Source organism: Canis lupus, chromosome 3 (genome assembly GCF_003254725.2).
Source record: "Canis lupus dingo isolate Sandy chromosome 3, ASM325472v2, whole genome shotgun sequence".
Classification (NCBI taxonomy): Eukaryota; Metazoa; Chordata; class Mammalia; order Carnivora; family Canidae; genus Canis; species Canis lupus.
In genome coordinates, this window is record NC_064245.1 from 3652125 (window position 1) to 3668897 (window position 16773).

General features: G+C 38.2%; 1 protein-coding gene across 10 annotated transcripts in view; it reads left to right on the forward strand.

Annotated features, from left to right (window-relative positions):
* FBXL17 (F-box and leucine rich repeat protein 17) overlaps positions 1-16773 on the forward strand; it is a 495829-nt gene that overhangs the window by 181703 nt on the left and 297353 nt on the right. For all 10 annotated transcript variants that reach the window (XR_007409545.1, XM_025437863.3, XM_049107952.1 and 7 more), the window contains one exon: positions 9840-9970. Coding sequence is in view for 9 of the 10 variants with exons in the window: in XM_025437863.3 (XP_025293648.3) it covers positions 9840-9970 (131 nt within the window). In the remaining variant the exon portion in view is untranslated. The remainder of the gene's footprint in view (positions 1-9839; positions 9971-16773) is intronic.

The following is a 16773-nucleotide window of genomic DNA, read 5'->3' on the forward strand; positions in this document are numbered from 1 at the left end:
AGACAAGAGCCCAGCATGATTAAGAAGGCAGTGGTTGGAAGGAATACGTAGAGAAGGTGTCAGACAATTAACGTGGTCGCAACTGGGGAGGTGACAGCATTCAGTACCCTGGAAGTCCTATTTTCATGGTTTTTATTGTCTGTGCCGTGATCTCAGGCTGTTTAAAAGCTTTCCGTTCCACCCTGAGGTTCTTGGTTCTATGAGGTGCTGGAAAACTTTTGCCCAAGGTCCTAAATGTGACTCATCCAGCTCAATTATTATTCCCATTTCCATGCTGGAGTGCAGGCCTTAACAAAGCTGAGGTTCAGACCGAGGTGACGTGCAGGGGTGCCCCCATTCTCTTCCTTGTCTAACCACGTTCTCTAAATGTAGACACCAGACCCTGTCAAGGTGTAGAAGCCGTCCTATCCTCAGGGACAGCAATTCCCACTCTGCCCCTTTCCTTTATTGCTTGTGTCTCCCTCCCTGTCCTTAACAGGAGACTTTTCCCCCAAAGAAACTGCCTTTCTCTGACCCTTGTCTCCCCGCACCTCTGCTCTCTCCCATGGTCTCCGTCTTGGCAGTTGGCAGGGGTGTGTGTGGTGCTGACCTACAGCCCCAGTCACCCCAGTTTCAGCAGGGCAGCCTGTCCTTACCCTTGACTTTGCTCCCTACAGATCACAACCAATTGCTTCGAAACCCAGTCCCAATAAAACCAACATCTGCAGGGCTGGCAAGAAGTAATTTAGGATTGGTTGGCATTTCAACATATTTAACTACACGGAGGTTTTTACTCTTTTTAAAACTTATCACCTCCAACTGGCTTTCCCTAAGTAAGACATCCTTGTTAGCCTGAAATGGTGGAACAGCCCTGCTGCCTTTGCCAAGGTCCTGTGTGTCCTCCTACGTTGATTCATCCACCATGGTCAATTTGCACGATTGAGGATTTTGTTTAATTTTTTACTTTTCCAGAGTCTTAAGAGAACTTGGAAGCCATTTGAGGTCTTTTTATAATCCTTCAAGACTCTGTTTCCTAGGTAACATTTTAGTGTCTCATTTTATACTTAAGTACATACATGGCCATACCAGTCATTGACTAATTTTAGTCTTTAACCTGAATTAGTTCTAAATAATATTTTTCTCAATAAAAGAAGAATTAACCTGAAAGTTGATTATCTACAGTCTACATTCTGACTTGGATTTCTTTTAAAACATCTTACTAAATGTTTAAAAGTTGGAGTGAAGCATCTATGAGGTTTTGGTTGTAAGTCTTTGTTTATTCAGATCCTCTGTGATTTGTATAACCCAAGACTACCAGTGAATTTATAAGGAAAGTAAGTTTAATTAAAATGTCAGTTTCCTAAATGTAATTATTTGTTTCACACTATGAAGAATTAGTTTAGGGAGCTTTGTATGAAACCCTGGAGGGCGCTATTATGACATGCCTATAGCAAGGGAAGGAGTGTGATGAATTTGACAGAGCTGTTTGTAGAGTTTTCAATAAAAATGCATCCCATAGAGGTACTCAGTGTGTGTCTTGTAATAATGGTGGTATCCAGGAATTTGCCTCCTGAAACTGCCTTTGGATATTGTCAGATTTTATGTTGAACTGGCCAAAGTGGTCATAGGGAAGGAAGGCCACATGAGCATAGTCAGGGATTGACACTTCATCATAAAATGAGCCTTAATTGAATCTGACAGTAGGGCAGCCCGGGTAGCTCAGCAGTTTAGCGCCTGCCTTCGGCCCCGGGGCGTGATCCTGGAGACCCGGGATCGAGTCCCACGTCAGGCTCCCTGCATGGAGCCTGCTTCTCCCTCTGCCTGTGTCTCTGCCTCTCTCTCTCTTGTGTGTGTGTCTCTCATGAATAAATAAATAAAATATTAAAAAAAAAAAAGAATCTGAGAGCAGAACCCTCTTCAAGATGTCAGAATGCTACCTGTGAGAGCCGAAATAAATCTGGTTCCTCATGTGTGAGTTTGTGCTCCATTGGAAGAGAAGGGATGTTTCATTTATGGACAGTAAACAGGGCGGTAGCAGCCAAAAATAGGCCAGTGTCATTATCTGGCTCACCTTGCACTGAGGAATGGGGTCGGATGCAGGATTTCTAAAAGTTAGAGTCAATCAACTAGAATTAGAGTTTTTATTATATATAGATAGTTTTTGGAGTTGTTACTTTTTGTGTTTCTGTGAGTTCTAGGTGATATCCCTGGATTTCCCCACATCTGTAAAATAATTTAGATTTACTAACATTTCTCTTCTCGTTATCTGTACTTTGATCAAAGTTATTCAAACCCATTTGGCCCTCAGGTATTTTTCCTAATGTGAGGGGACTGAACTGGCACAAACAACTTTAAATTTTCAACTCTACACAAATTTATTATAGCCTCCTTCCATGTCCTGGTTGATGAAGTGATTTTTTTTTTTTTATCATGGTCAGATGTACATAACAGAGTTTACCTTTTAGCCATTTTTAAGTATTCAGTTCAGGGGTATTAAGTACATTCACAGTGTTGTGATGAAGATAATTTACAGTAAGAGAAGCTAAGAGCTATGTAAGAGTTCACATAGAAACTGTGTTGAAGTTGTGCTAGACCACAAAATATAAAAGTACAGGAAATATTTTTGTGGGTGCGTAAAATCTTTAAGATTTTGTGTCTTCCTAGTGACTATAATACAGAAAAACTAGAAAATAAAATGATGCTATATATGTATTATACATGGCTATATTTAATAGTTCGCATATGCACGTGGTTACACATAGCAAAATTTATCCTTAACATTAACAGGCTTAATAGTCATGCTTCAGAGTATTTTCCAGCATCTCTAAGGTCCATTTTATATATTTCTGATTTTGTATGGTCCAGATATGCGTAGGCTCTCAGGACATAAGCCCAGCAAGCCACTCAGAACTTGAAACTCTAAGAGGCTATTGGTTCTTTTTTTTTTTTTTTTAAGATTTTATTTATTCATTCATGAGAGACACAGAGAGAGGGAGAGAGAGAGAGAGAGGCAGAGAGAGAAGCAGGCTCCATGCAGGGAGCCCGACGCGGGACTTGATCCCTGGTCTCCACGATCAGGCCCTGGGCCGAAGGCAGGGGCTCAACCGCTGAGCCACCCAGGGATCCCTATTGGTTCTTTATATGTTTCCAGATCAGTATATCTCCACAGAAATAAAGACTTTTTGGGTGTTTTCACTGAAAATATCTAGGAAAAGAACAAAGTCCAAAGCTAGTAGAAAGAGGGAAATAATCAAGATTGGAGCAGAGATAAATGAAATAGAGACTAAAAAACAAAAGAAGATATCAGTGAAACCAGTATCTGGTTCATTGAAAAGACAAACAAAATTGGGATCCCTGGGTGGCGCAGTGGTTTGGGATTGAATCCCACGCCGGGCTCCCGGTGCATGGAGCCTGCTTCTCCCTCTGCCTGTGTCTCTGCCTCTCTCTCTCTCTCTCTCTCTCTCTCTCTCTCTCTGTGACTATCATAAAAAAAATTATTAAAAAAAAAAGAAAAGATAAACAAAATTGACAAACCTTTAGTCACACTCATCAAGAAAAAAAGAGAGGACTCAAAATCAGAAATGAAGGAGGAAAAAGAGAGGACTCAAAATCAGAAATGACACACAGAAAAAGAAAGGATCATAAGAGAATATTATGAAAAATTATATGCAAGCAGATTAAACAACCTAGAAGATATGGATAAATATCTAGAAACATACAATCCAAAACTGACTTGGGAAGAAATAGAAAAGTTGAACAGACTGATTACTAGTAATGAAATTGAATCAGTAATCAAAAAACTCCCAACAAGTAAAAAGTCCAGGACCAGGTGGCTTCACAGGTGCATTCTACCAAACATCTAAAAAGGAGATCTTGCCATTTGTGACAACATGAATGGGCGTAAAGGGTATTACGCTAAGTGAAATTAGGGAAAGATATATGCCGTTTCACTTGTATGTAGAATCTAAAAAACAAGTCAACAAACAAACAAAACCAGACTCTTAAATACAAAGAACAAACAAGTAGTTGCCAAAGGGAAGTTGGCGGGGGGGGGGGGGGGGGGGGGGGGGTAATGGATAGGTGAAGAAGAGAAGAAGATAAAGGAGATTAAGAGGCAAACTTCCAGATATAAAATAAGTAAGTCATGGAGATAAAAAGTACAGCATAAGGAATATCGTCAACAATATCGTAATAACATTGTATGGTGACATATGGTGACTGTATTTATTGTGATAAGCAATGAGATAATTATAGAATTGTTGAATCACTATGTCATACACTTAAAACTAATGTAACATTGTATGTTAATTAAACTTCGATTAGAAATACAAAAAAATACCCTGTAAAGACAGCTAACTATAAAAATGATACAGTTTAAGAAAATGGTGATTTTTGTATAGAAAATAGAAGTATAAGATACATTACTAAAATGGGCATTAATAAGAGTATCAGATTTAATAGTGACTCTGATCCTTGGTATGTTTAACTTCACCTTTGCTTAATCAAGAACAAGAAAATTTGTCTAGTGAAACAGCCACTTTTTTCCATCCCAGTACAAATTTCTGTGAAAAATAAAAGATACGTGAAGGTACAAAGACAACTTCTTGCAGTATTAGGATATGTATAGTAAACCCATGGCTCTTGACAAAATACAAATTGAGTAAAAGCCGTGAACATTTTTATGAAGCATTTCCAATAAACTCATCTTTCCACGAGTGAGGAGGAGTGGTTGGAGAAATTTAGCAAGACCTTCCCCTACTACAGTATGGAGCTAGTAAGGGTGGCCACATCAGAGTTGCCTGTTTTCCCAGGAAGTACTTTCTGGGCACTGAAGATGCACCCGTAGGAGAAGGTTGAATGGCCCAAGCATCTCCCTCTATTCCTTTGTGAGCATCTGTGTCTAAAGGAGGGCAGTGGGCCTCAGGATTTAAAATGGTTAAGGATATTCCCTTGTCTTAAGAGAAACTTGACTTCTCTTCAAGGATAGAGAGTCCCCCGAAGCCCTTCTGTGTTAATTTTCTACTGATTCATAACAAATTACCACGTTTAGCAGCTTAAAACAATGTCCCTTCCAAGGGCCCCGAGTCTAGATACCCAGTGTGGCCTTGTCCAGTGTCTCACAAGGCCACAAGCAAGGTCTCAGTTGGGGGAAGCATTTCTTTCTAGAGCTTAGATCCTCTTACAAGCTCGGGTAGTTGTTGGAAGAATTCATTTTCTTATGGTTATAGGACTGAGGTTGCCAGCATCTTGCTGACCTTCATCCAGTAATTTCTCTCAGCTCTTGGAGGCTTTGCAGTCCCTCTCCAGTATGGCTGAGTAATGACTGCTTCAGTGGCAGCAGGACAGTCTCTCTGACCCTAAGTCAGCCCCGTCCAGGATACAGTCTTTTTTGATCAATTCAGTGTCAGCTGATTGGGGACCCTAATTACAGCTGCAAAGTCCCTTCACTTTTGCCTTATAAGGAGGCTGTCCCATCATATGCACAGGTCCTGTGCATGCACAGGGGCAGCATTATACTGGGGCCTAGGTCACGGAGTATTTTAGAATTCTCCCTATCATACCTGTTTATTTTCTCTCTGTGTTTCTTAGGGTTAGGAGGTGGGGACAAGAGCCTCTTTGCTCTCCGTAGCTGCTTCCAGACCATCAGTTTTCTACCTCCCGTGAAAAATAATAACGATAAATATAATTAACAAAACACTGAGACTTTGACACCTGTGCCTTTGGCGTTACCATGATCTCTCCCATTTTATTGGCGCCTTCTACTCTTCTGGTGTCTTCTGCTCCTTCGTGAAAAATTTTGGCCCTTGACTCGCAGCCTTCCATTTTGCTCCATGCCCTGCCTTTATTCTGAATGATTTCAGCTTCTGTGCCCCCCACGTAGAGATGCGTCAGGAAGAAAATATAACAAGAAACATATGTATGAGCCTTTTGATTCTTCAGGTGAATTTTAGTGATCAGAAAGACTATAAAAACTGTATTTTGCTGTTTATCTTATATTTTATGTAGTTATTTTTTTGTTCCTTTAGATACTTTGAAATGTTTTGATCACTGTTGCTTCATTTAATGCCAGTCGGCCTCATTTATGGTGACAGGTGTAAAGGGTAGGGACCAGGAGTCCGGTTGAGGGCCGAATGTTAGAGCTAGAACAGCTTACCTGCACCCTGGGCATGGTGTTGGGCCTGGTTATCAGCGAGAGGAGGGAGGGGCTCCCCAGGGGAGGGGACGCAGGCTTCGGCCCTGCTTCTGATGGGCCTGCTTTCTGGGGCGCCTGCGGATAGCCACAACGGTATGTTTTATTTTAACAGAGACGAGTGCCCTCTGCGGTGTGCTTGGGTGGCCAGGTACGGAGCATCTTCCAGTGTTGCCAGAGCTCTGAGCTCACGGTGCCTTGAGTCGGAACCCATTTGTTAGCACTCATTTCTTCTTTTTTGTCCTGCCTCCATTCTAGACTGCTGCCTTGAGTCTCTCATTGGACTAGTGGCTTCTTTGAACACCTGGCCCGGTAGACTGATGGCAGAGGTGTTTTCCTAAATCTTTTAATGAGCGCTTAGAATTCAGCCCTTAGTGAATAGATGATTCCTGTCTCAATTAGAAAAAATTTACTATTATGGACGTTTTCATGTTTCATCTCCCTTAGGTAACTCTGGTTCTCAGCTCTGCAACGTGTGTCAGGGAGCAGTGAGCAGTGGCTCTGCGTGAACACTCTGTGCCACTCCTCCCTGAGGTTGGAAACGAGGGTTTGAGTGCTGCCCGGCACACTCCATGCTCTCCAGCTGCTTGTCCAGCACTGCAGCCACTAGCCACACATGGCAGAAAAAGTAAATACAAACTAAAGAAAATAAGTTAAAAATCCAGGTCCTCCCTCACACTAGTCACATTTTAAGTGCTCAGTAGCTGCATATGACTAGTGGTTACCATATTGGACAGCAGAGATACAGAACATTTTCGTCATCAGAAAGTTTTCTGGAACAGTGCTGTTTTAGAGCATTTCTTTCCCTTTGGGCCAACAGCAGTAGAGATTCCAGTGTCTTATTTTGGGGTTGAAGCTCAACTGAGTCTTGAGTGGAACTTGGCTGTCTCACTCCTCTGAGGCCTTTGGGTTACAGCTGCAAGTCAGCTTCCTGTAGGACTAACCTGCTCCCTCTACAGAAGGATTCGAGGATGGTGTGAAGACTGGCCAGTCCTTGGTAAGCCCCGTCACAGTGCTAGAAATGCCCTGTGCTTCTCTTCTGTTGCTGACATAACAAGTCGGTAGCTTAGAACAGCACAAGTTTATTATCCCATAGTTCCTTAAGTCAGAAGTCCAACACAAGTCTTAACAGGCTAAATTCAAGGTGTTGACTCAGTTGTGTTCCCTTCTGGAAGCTCAAGTGGACAGTCTGTTTTCTTACTCCTTCAAGTTTTTGCTGGAATTCAGTTCTTTAAGATGGTACATCTGAAGTCCCTCTTTCTTGCTTTAAGCTCAGGGCTGTTCCAGTTTCTAGAGGATGCCTGCATCCCTTAGCTCCTTGCTCTTTTTCTCCATACTCAAAGCCATTAAAGGCAAATTGAATCCCTTTCAGAATTCACGTGTCTCTTGTAACTTCTTGCTTTATACCTCTCTGACTTTAGCTGGGAAAGGTTGCCTGCACATAAAAGCTCAGTAATTAGATTGGGGCTACCCTGTTAATCCATAAGAATTTCTCCATCTCAGAATCCATAACTTTGATCACATCTGCAAAGTCTGGTTTGCCATATAAGTAACATATTAGGGCATAGACATATTTAGAAGGAGTGTTAACTTGGGTTACCACTTGCTTCCACATTAATTCTTTGCATGTTATTAAGCAAAAATAGCTTATTTGATTTATAGCTTATTTGAAGAGGATAATTTCCATCTTTGTGTAAACAGTATTAGTAATTTTCTTTGGAGACTAAACATCAGGGAAAGACAGGAAGCTTCAGGGAAGAAGGAGAGAAATAGAGATATGGGGAAGGTGATACCTGGAGAAGAATATATTTTTTCAAATTTTTATTTAAATTCCAGTTAGTTAACATATAGTGTAATATGGGTTTCAGGAGGAGAATTTTGTGATTCATCACTTACATATAACACCCAGTGCTCCTCACAAGTGCCCTCCCGAATCCCCATCACCCATCTAGCATCTAGCCCATCCCCGCCCACCTCCCCTCCAGCAGCCCTCTGTTCTCTATAGTTAAGAGTCCCTTATGGTTTGCCTCCCTCTCCTTTTTTTCCCCCTTCCCTTATGTTCATCTGTTTTTAAATTCCACATATGAGTGAAGTCATATGGTATTTGTCTTTCTCCAACAGACTTACTTCACTTTAGCATAATACAGTCTAGTTCCATCCACATCATTGCAAATGGCAAGATTCACTCTTTTTAATGGATGAATAAGATTCCATTGTATATATACACCACATCTTCTTTATACATTCATCAGTTGTTGGACATTAGGGCTCTTTCCATAATTTGGCTATTTTTGAAAATGCTGCTGTCAATGCCGGGTTGCATATATTCCTTTGAATCAGTATTTTTGTGTCCTTTGGGTAAATACCTAGGTAGTGCAATTGCTGGGTGCAATTGTAGGGTGGTTTTATTTTTAACTTTTTGAGGAACCTCCATACTGTTTTCCAGAGTGGCTGCACCAGTTTGCAGTCCACCAGCAGTGTAAGAGGGTTTCCCTTTCTCCACATCTTTGCCAATACCTGTTGTTTCTTGTGCTTTTGATTTTAGGCAGGTGTGAGGTAGTATCTAATCATGGTTTTGATTTGTATTTCCCTGATGATGGGTGATGTTGAGCATCTTTTCGTGTGTTTGTTGGCCATCTGGACGTCTTCTCTGGAAAACTATTTGTATCTTCTGCTCATTTCTTAACTGGATTATTTGTTTTTTGGGTGTTGAGTTCGGGAAGTTCTTTATAGATTATGGATGCTAACCCTTTGTCAGATATGTCATTTGCAAATATCTTTTCTCATTCCATATATTGCCTTCTGGTTTTGTTGATTGTTTCCTTCACTGTGCAGAAGTTTTTTATCTTGATGATCTCCCAATAGTTTATTCTAGAAAGAAGTTGCTTTAGCTGAGGTCCAGGAGGTTGCTGCCTGTGTTCTCCCTTAGGATTTTGATGGTTTCCTGTCTCACATTTTTAGGTCTTTCATACATTTTGAATTTATTTTTGTATATGATATAAGAAAGTAGTCCAGTTTCATTCTTCTGCACGTCGCTGTCAGTTTTGCCAACACCATTTGTTGAAGAGACTATTTTATTTTTCCTATTGGATATTCATTCCTGCTTTGTCAAAGATTAGTTGACCATATAGTTGTGGTCTTTACTTCTTAAACAAGATTTTATATTGCTTTCTATGTGGTGAAACACACCACCTGTAATAGTTCAATTTTGAGTATGTTGGTAAAATATCACCAGAGTATCTCTGAATTAACCACTTAATTCATACCTCATCTTTTAAAAAGTGAGAAAACCTATACACAAGTGGCATTATAATCATGAAAATAAATATCGAAATTGAACAGTGTTAGAATAATCTTATCAAACTATGGGTACTTAATATAATATGTTTAACGGCTCCCCCACCTTTTAGGTTGCTCACTTTTGATTTTCATGAAATGTCAATAAAATCTGTTTGATTTTAATGTTTATTGCCATTCATATGCTTACAATAGATTTCTGTATTCATTTCTAATTTAGTATGTAAAATATTATTTGAATGAATTTCATTTAATTAGACTTGCCCATTTTAAATATTGTATGGTGATACTCTCCTTTGGGATAAACTGTACAATTTTTGAGAATGAATGTAGCATTAACCTTTCTCATCTTTCATTTTACTTATCTCATTAGCTACGAAATCTTTCCAGCTTGGACCTACGTCATATCACTGAACTGGATAATGAAACTGTGATGGAAATTGTCAAGAGGTGCAAAAATCTTAGCTCTCTCAATCTCTGTCTGAACTGGATCATAAATGACAGGTAACCATTGTAACATCTTAAAAGCACTTTTCCAGAGGGAAATGTGTGTTCCACTGACCAAATACTAATTATCATTATGACAAGGCATGTCAATTTTAAGGAAGATTTAATGTAGCCGTGCCTTTTACAAGAGATACGTTCAAGATTTGAAAACCATCTAGCTGTATACTTTTAATCCATGCATTGCTCATATTTGTGACAAAGGTTTTATGTGCTTTGATTCAAATGTTTGCCTAAATAGTGATAACAGCCGTCTGTCGAATTTTTCTTTGTCACCCATCCAGGTATATTGCTTATTTGTCACTTTAATGTTTTTGCGACTTTTGTGGTTGACTTGCTGTCTACTTGTCAAGGAAAATGATTCTCAGAAACCATTTCAAACATGATGCATTCAGACGCTTTCTCAGGCATGACGTTTTGTTCTTTGTATCAGTATAGTTTGTTTTGGAAATGGAGGTCATGTGATGGACAGTTTAACATATAGTGTAAAAATGTGTAAAATGGGTAGTTTTCTTCTTATAAACAATGATGAACCCATTTTTCTTTGCGTAAAAGAAAAAAGGATGAAAGAATCCTTGAGAGTAGATTTCTTTATAATGAAAACAAGTTTGGTGTAAGTGTTCCCCTACTATCAATTAACTGAGGTGGGTTCTGAAACACAGGCATGAGACAGGATGCTTGCCCAGTGACTTTTAGGGATAAGTGTTTTCTTTTTAAAGATAAGCCCCTCAAAATATTTTGCTTTCAAAATAGAAAGTACTATTTCAGCTAAAATTAGAACCTATTTAGATTAAAAGACTTTTTCATAAATAAGGGCAGTGATTTATTGTTTGTGTCAGAGAATGCTTTAAATTCAAAATACTTTCCCCTCCTCTTTTAATTTCTGTTTGCACTTAAAATGAAAGTTATATGTTCTCCATTTTTCACAATTATGGGTAAGTTCTAGTGACATTTTCTTAACTTACCCCACATGACTCTTACAATTATATGATAGCCTTTGACTTGACTCTTTCCTAGTAAAATTTTTTCTTGAAAAGCTTTGTAATCTGGTCACATGGTCATCATTTATAAAAGGTGTTTATTGGTTTTGAGTAACCCTCATGTAAAATACATCGATGAAATCTAAAGAGAATTTTTAAGAATTTTAAAAATAAAGTTCTCTGTAATCAACATTCTTCTACAGTTGATTACATGACAATTTAAAAATGATCTTTTAAGTGCTTTTCATAAGATAAAGTGATAAGGAAGCATTATCCTGTGGTATTTTGCATCAGTTCAATATTGAGATAAACTGCTTAGTAACGTGTGGAATTAAAAAAAGAAAAACTTGTTTCTCCAACAAAATGATTATAAAATCGATTGCCTTTTATTCAACAACAGTTTTCTGTGTACCTGACATATGTAGAAGAATCAGTAATTAAAGAATACGGGGGTAAATAAGCAGTCCATATATGATTAGAAGGGTTATCTCCTAAGTAAACATTTTGCTTAGGTTTGAATACTTTAAATAGAGATATTTAGGGATTTCTAATCTAGCTCTTCAAAGGCTTATTTAGTCACAAGTGAGTATTTACAAATGAGAAAGTGGGCAGCCCTCACTTTGCCTTTTCTTCCCTTTGTTAGGCTCCATGTATTCAAAGCTCTTGCTATTTCAGTAATTTTCTTTCCTACTTAACTGTGATGGTTATTTGGTATTTGATCCTAAATATATGTACTGTAGAGATTTATTTGCAAGGAATGAAAGTGTATTTTTATGTTTTTAATGGAAAAGTTTGGATTAATTGAGAAAATATGCATTTTAATGAGGCTGAGCAGTGGAGTTTTAAAAATCAAACTCTTAGGTTTTAATTACACTACTTGCACTTATCCTGTGTACTGTAATAGAAGTTTCAAACATTAAAACCCACTTTGCAGTATCATCTAAATTACTCATCTCATTGTTCTTGCCATACTCTATCACTAAGCTAAGTAATATTTGTAATTATATTGGTATAAATCCAGGACTTCCCATCAGACTTAATTATAATTTCAGCACTTAGCCAGGATGGGTTAGTCACCTTTCATCCAGAGGGCACTGAATGCACTAATGCATTTAGCCTATCAATTAGCGTCTGTTTTACATTTGTTCATTATTATTATCCTCTAGTAAAGCAGGAAGCATTTATTAACCCCCTACTAAATACGTGGCACTATGTTTCAGACTGTAGGGCACTGAGTGCCTCCTCTTCTTAAAGGTGCTCTCTCTTTAGGTGACATAAGACTTAATGAGTGAGATAAGAGTGAGTCTTATAAAGATACAAGGAAAGTATAAAGATTTATCTTATAATGATAAAGATACAAGGAAAGTAACTTTAATTACCCAGGTAATTGATAGGCACTTTTTACCTGTTCTTTTAATCCTCTCAACATCTTTTGTTTAGTGGAAGGTCATACTGTTCCTATTATACGTAGACCATTTGTATAACTTTCCTTTGGCTTTGCCGATGGATGTATTTTTCTATCATCGATGCATTGGGAACTGGGTGAGGACAAACAAGAAAAAGCAAATGGTGGTTGACAGGTCAATTTTCCATTTTATAGTTTTGGGACTCACAACTAACACTTATATGTAAAACTCTTAGTTTTAAAAAGTAATCTCATTATTTCCTTTCATAATAAAAGTATAATAGAAACGTTAGATGTTGTTTTATACGTTGTACATATGAAAAGGATCAATGTTTAATGGTGCTGGCTTTGGAAAAGGATTCTTTACGTGAAGATAAACTTTGATAATCAGATCTTTAGATATAAGGTTTATCTTGGACCTTAAAAGTTCTTATCTGTAAACTTTCTTTGAAGTTCAAAATTTTAAAATATGTAGTAATTGAAGGTCTTTATAGTGCCATGCTCTTGGTATCTTTTAGCATTTTGTGGTTCTTGAATTGATGTGTAGGACTAAGACGTGCGGTTCTTTATCTTTGTTTTTCTAAAAGCACTTTTTTGTGTTTAGAGAGTTAAACAGCATGATATTTTCTTGTATTCAGAAGGATGGTCTAGTAGTCATTTGACATTTACCATTGCTTTTGAATACAAATAAAATCCAAGTGGTTTATGAAAAGAGGACACTGACTATTTCTATCAGTGACTTAAATTAAAAACATCTGGTTGTTATATCTCCTCTGCTGTGTCTGACTCTAAGTTTATTGAAATGTTTATTTGTATTTGATATGAATCTTTTATTATTTCACATCCAATTTGGTCTCCATCGTTTCTGTATGTTTGGCAGCCTGCTTTGGATGTAACAAGCTGATATGTGAAAAACTGAATGGTTCTGAGCATCTTTAGTGATAGACATTAATGGTTCTTTTGTTCTTTTTTGCCAAGAAGAATTAAATGAAATCTAACTGATTTTAATAGATCTTTACAAAAGCTTTTAAAAATTTTTTATTTGGCTATCAAGAGAAAATTAATCTCCCTGTTTTCAGTTTTTAACATTAGTCCTGAGAAAAGTTCAGTCACATGATTTGTATACTCATTATCAAATATATGATCCATTCATTAACTGTTGCCCATACTTGCTGATGGATCAGGATAGCAATATAAGAGAAATGAAAATTTCTCTAGCACCCATCAGCTAGTGTTCCCAAAATAACAAATACCAGGCTGGTTGTTAAAATAAGTTATGTGGCCAACCAGTCGAACTTTCCTAGCTAGCAGTTTATTCTTTGAATTCGCAGTTAAAAAAAATCGAATATATTAAACTTGTTGACTATCACTAACTAAGGACACTTTCTTTAAGGAGTTAATTTTGCTGTGTGAATCTTATATGTATGTCAAGGGAGCTGTTGCATCAGTGGATATTCTAAAATTTGGAGAATTTTAAATCTTAGGCTATTGTGCCCAGTTTCTTTCAAATATAAAATAGCATTTATAACATGTTGCCATTTCATTTTATACGTACTAGTGTTTAGAATAATAACTATGGATATTTTCTCTTAAAGCTTTGCAGTAAGACCAATTGATTGCAAACTGGTTGGCTACAGCTGAGTCCCGTCCATGAAGCTGTTTTGTTTGGCCCATACGATATTTAAAAAGTTGATCTAGTTGCCAGCACTTTAAAATTGGAATAGTTCTCATAAAAGTTCTGAGGTTGGGCTCTCTCTTGGAGAAGCTACAGATGCAGCAACTCTGACTCATAGTCTTTCCAGGATGAGGAAGGGGCTGTTCTCTCTGGCCATTCAGTCCCCCACCATTCCTGCCAGGCACGACATACGCATTTGTATTATCTGTCTGTCTGCAGACTGAATTCTCCTTTATCAAAATCGAGAATGTAGAGGTTTTTTTAAAAGATATTTATTTCAAACCAAATAGTTCTTTTTAAACCCAGTCTATTAAGATATATTAACAGATAATAGTTAATTGGCCTAAGTTAGTTCTTCATTATTTCAGACATCAGGACTTTGGCCAATGGGTGGAAGTTATGAGACAGAATTCAGCTGAAAATGAGTCAAAAACTTTATTTTCTGGGCAGCCCGGGTGGCTCAGCGGTTTAGCGCTGCCTTCAGTCCAGGGTGTTATCCTGGAGACCTGGGATCGAGTCCCACGTCAGGCTCCCTGCATAGAGCCTGCTTCTCCCTCTGCCTGTGTCTCTGCCTATCTCTCTCTCTCTCTCTCTCTTTCTGTGCCTCTCATTAATAAATAAATAAAATCCTAAAAAAACAACAACAACAACTTTATTTTCATCCCCTGCCATCAAAATGGACACTTGAGCCTAGTGTTCAAACATGAGAATTACCAAAAAGCCTCCTGAATTACAAAGAGAGCTGCACTGGTTTATAAAGTTCCCTCCAACTTCGGGGCTGTGATTTAAAATTATTTCTTGCAAAGTGGATTTCTTTTTTTCTTTTCTTTCTTTCTTTCTTTTTTTTTATTTATTTATTTATTTATTTATTTATTTATTTATTTATTTATTTAGTGGGTTTCTTTACAGTGCTCAGTGTTTGACTCGTGATTCCTCTGTGTACAGCATTAAGAAAACTGTTACTACTGTTCTTTCTCTTTTCTTCCCTGGCTAGCCCTTTCGAGCCTTTTAGGTGCACTTAGGTTAAAGGTGTAGCATGACCCATTCCCTCCCCCCCTTCCAGGGAGGCTGACAGTGCTCTGGCTCTTGTAGAACTCAATGAGGCTTCCTATAAAGATTTCTCTACCTCCCTGATCTTCTCTGGATGTTTATTCTGTTTCTTCTTTCAAATTTCCGTTGATTCAATAAAAAAAAAGAAAAAACGGTGACATTTAGAAATAAAGTTCAGAGAGGATTTGAGCAGGTGTTGGTGATATAAACTATTTGCCGAGTGCCCATTGTGTTTTATTTCCAAGAATTGTTTTGTGAACATATGCTATATATTGTATTTATAAGTGTTCAAGGACTGGGTGGATAATCTACCATCTTCCTGTGAATGTCATGTCACAGCGGACCTAGAATTTTATTTCATTTCAATCCCCTAATATTACTTAATTCTCCTAGAGACTGAGGTTTAAAGATTGCCCAAGGGGGACAAACCTATCCATTAAATCCAGCAGGCATAGTTGAATTTGAGTTTGAGAATATTTTGTTTTCTATTAAATTTAAGTGGTCTGGAGGAGAGGAATGCTTTTCACCTTGGAGTATTGAGTGTGGAGTTTGAACAATTTTCTCTTATAAAAGTCTGAAAACTTGGAAATAAAGAGGCGGCAAAAATAACACCGACTATTGAAGCAGCTCCGTGGTGGTGTTTATAGCAGCACTGTCCTGCCTGTGGAGAAGGTGGAACAGTCTGTCTGCATACCTAATAATGTGGCTGGCCTGCCTAGCTGGAGCTTTTGAAATAGTGAATTTTAGCTTATTTTTGTGATCTATGGCGTAATATTATACTTTCTATGGCATTTATTCATATTTTTGCAAAAAGAATAAGAGATATTTTATTGAGTTCTGAGGGAGTTATAGGGACAGAATGGAGTCTTTCTGTGCTGGTGACACCTCTTTAAGCTTGGCATATTTTTTGACACCCTCTTTTATATTTACAATTATTTGTAAGACCATCCCTAGAAGAGTAGTGTGGTATTAAAGTAACTACTATTCAGATTCTCAGACCATCTGTAAAAATATGTCTTTTCTGTCCTTCTACAGAGGGACCCTCTCTTTAAGCCTATGATGGGTCCCGGGGGCATATGGCTGGCTCAGTCATTGGAGCGCGCAACTCAACCATGAGGTCGTGAGTTCAAGCGCTATGTTGGGCATAGAGCCTACTATAAAAAAAAAAACAAAAAAACAAACAAACAAACAAAAAACAAACAAACCCATAATTGGTTCTTCTAATACCGGAGAGGTCAGAGGATATAATGTTTTCTCCCTTTTGGTTTTTGTACCATGGGTAATAGCAATATAGCTAACAATATCTCTGTCATTTGTTACAGTCTGTGCCATGTGTTGTGCTAAGTGTTTACACACGTTGTTTGACTTAATCTTTACTACAGCCCCGAAGAAGAAATTGACCCCATTTTCAAGTGTAAAACTTCAGGCCCAGAGAGGTTAGGTAGCTCACAAGTAGTGGTGGAACCAAGACTGGAGCCCATTTTAATATGTCTTCAAAGTCTAGGCTCTGACCACGAAGGCCTCATGTTCTCTCAGCCCTTTACTCTGCCTCAGACCCGGAGTGACCCAATGTCCTGATTTCCTCATGTCACTTCCAGTCCATTCTTGTCATTTTGAAAATCCGTCAATTTTAGCATTTGTGTTACGCTGTTCTGTTCCCTCTGTGCTCCGAAGTGTCCTGGTGTGGGTGATA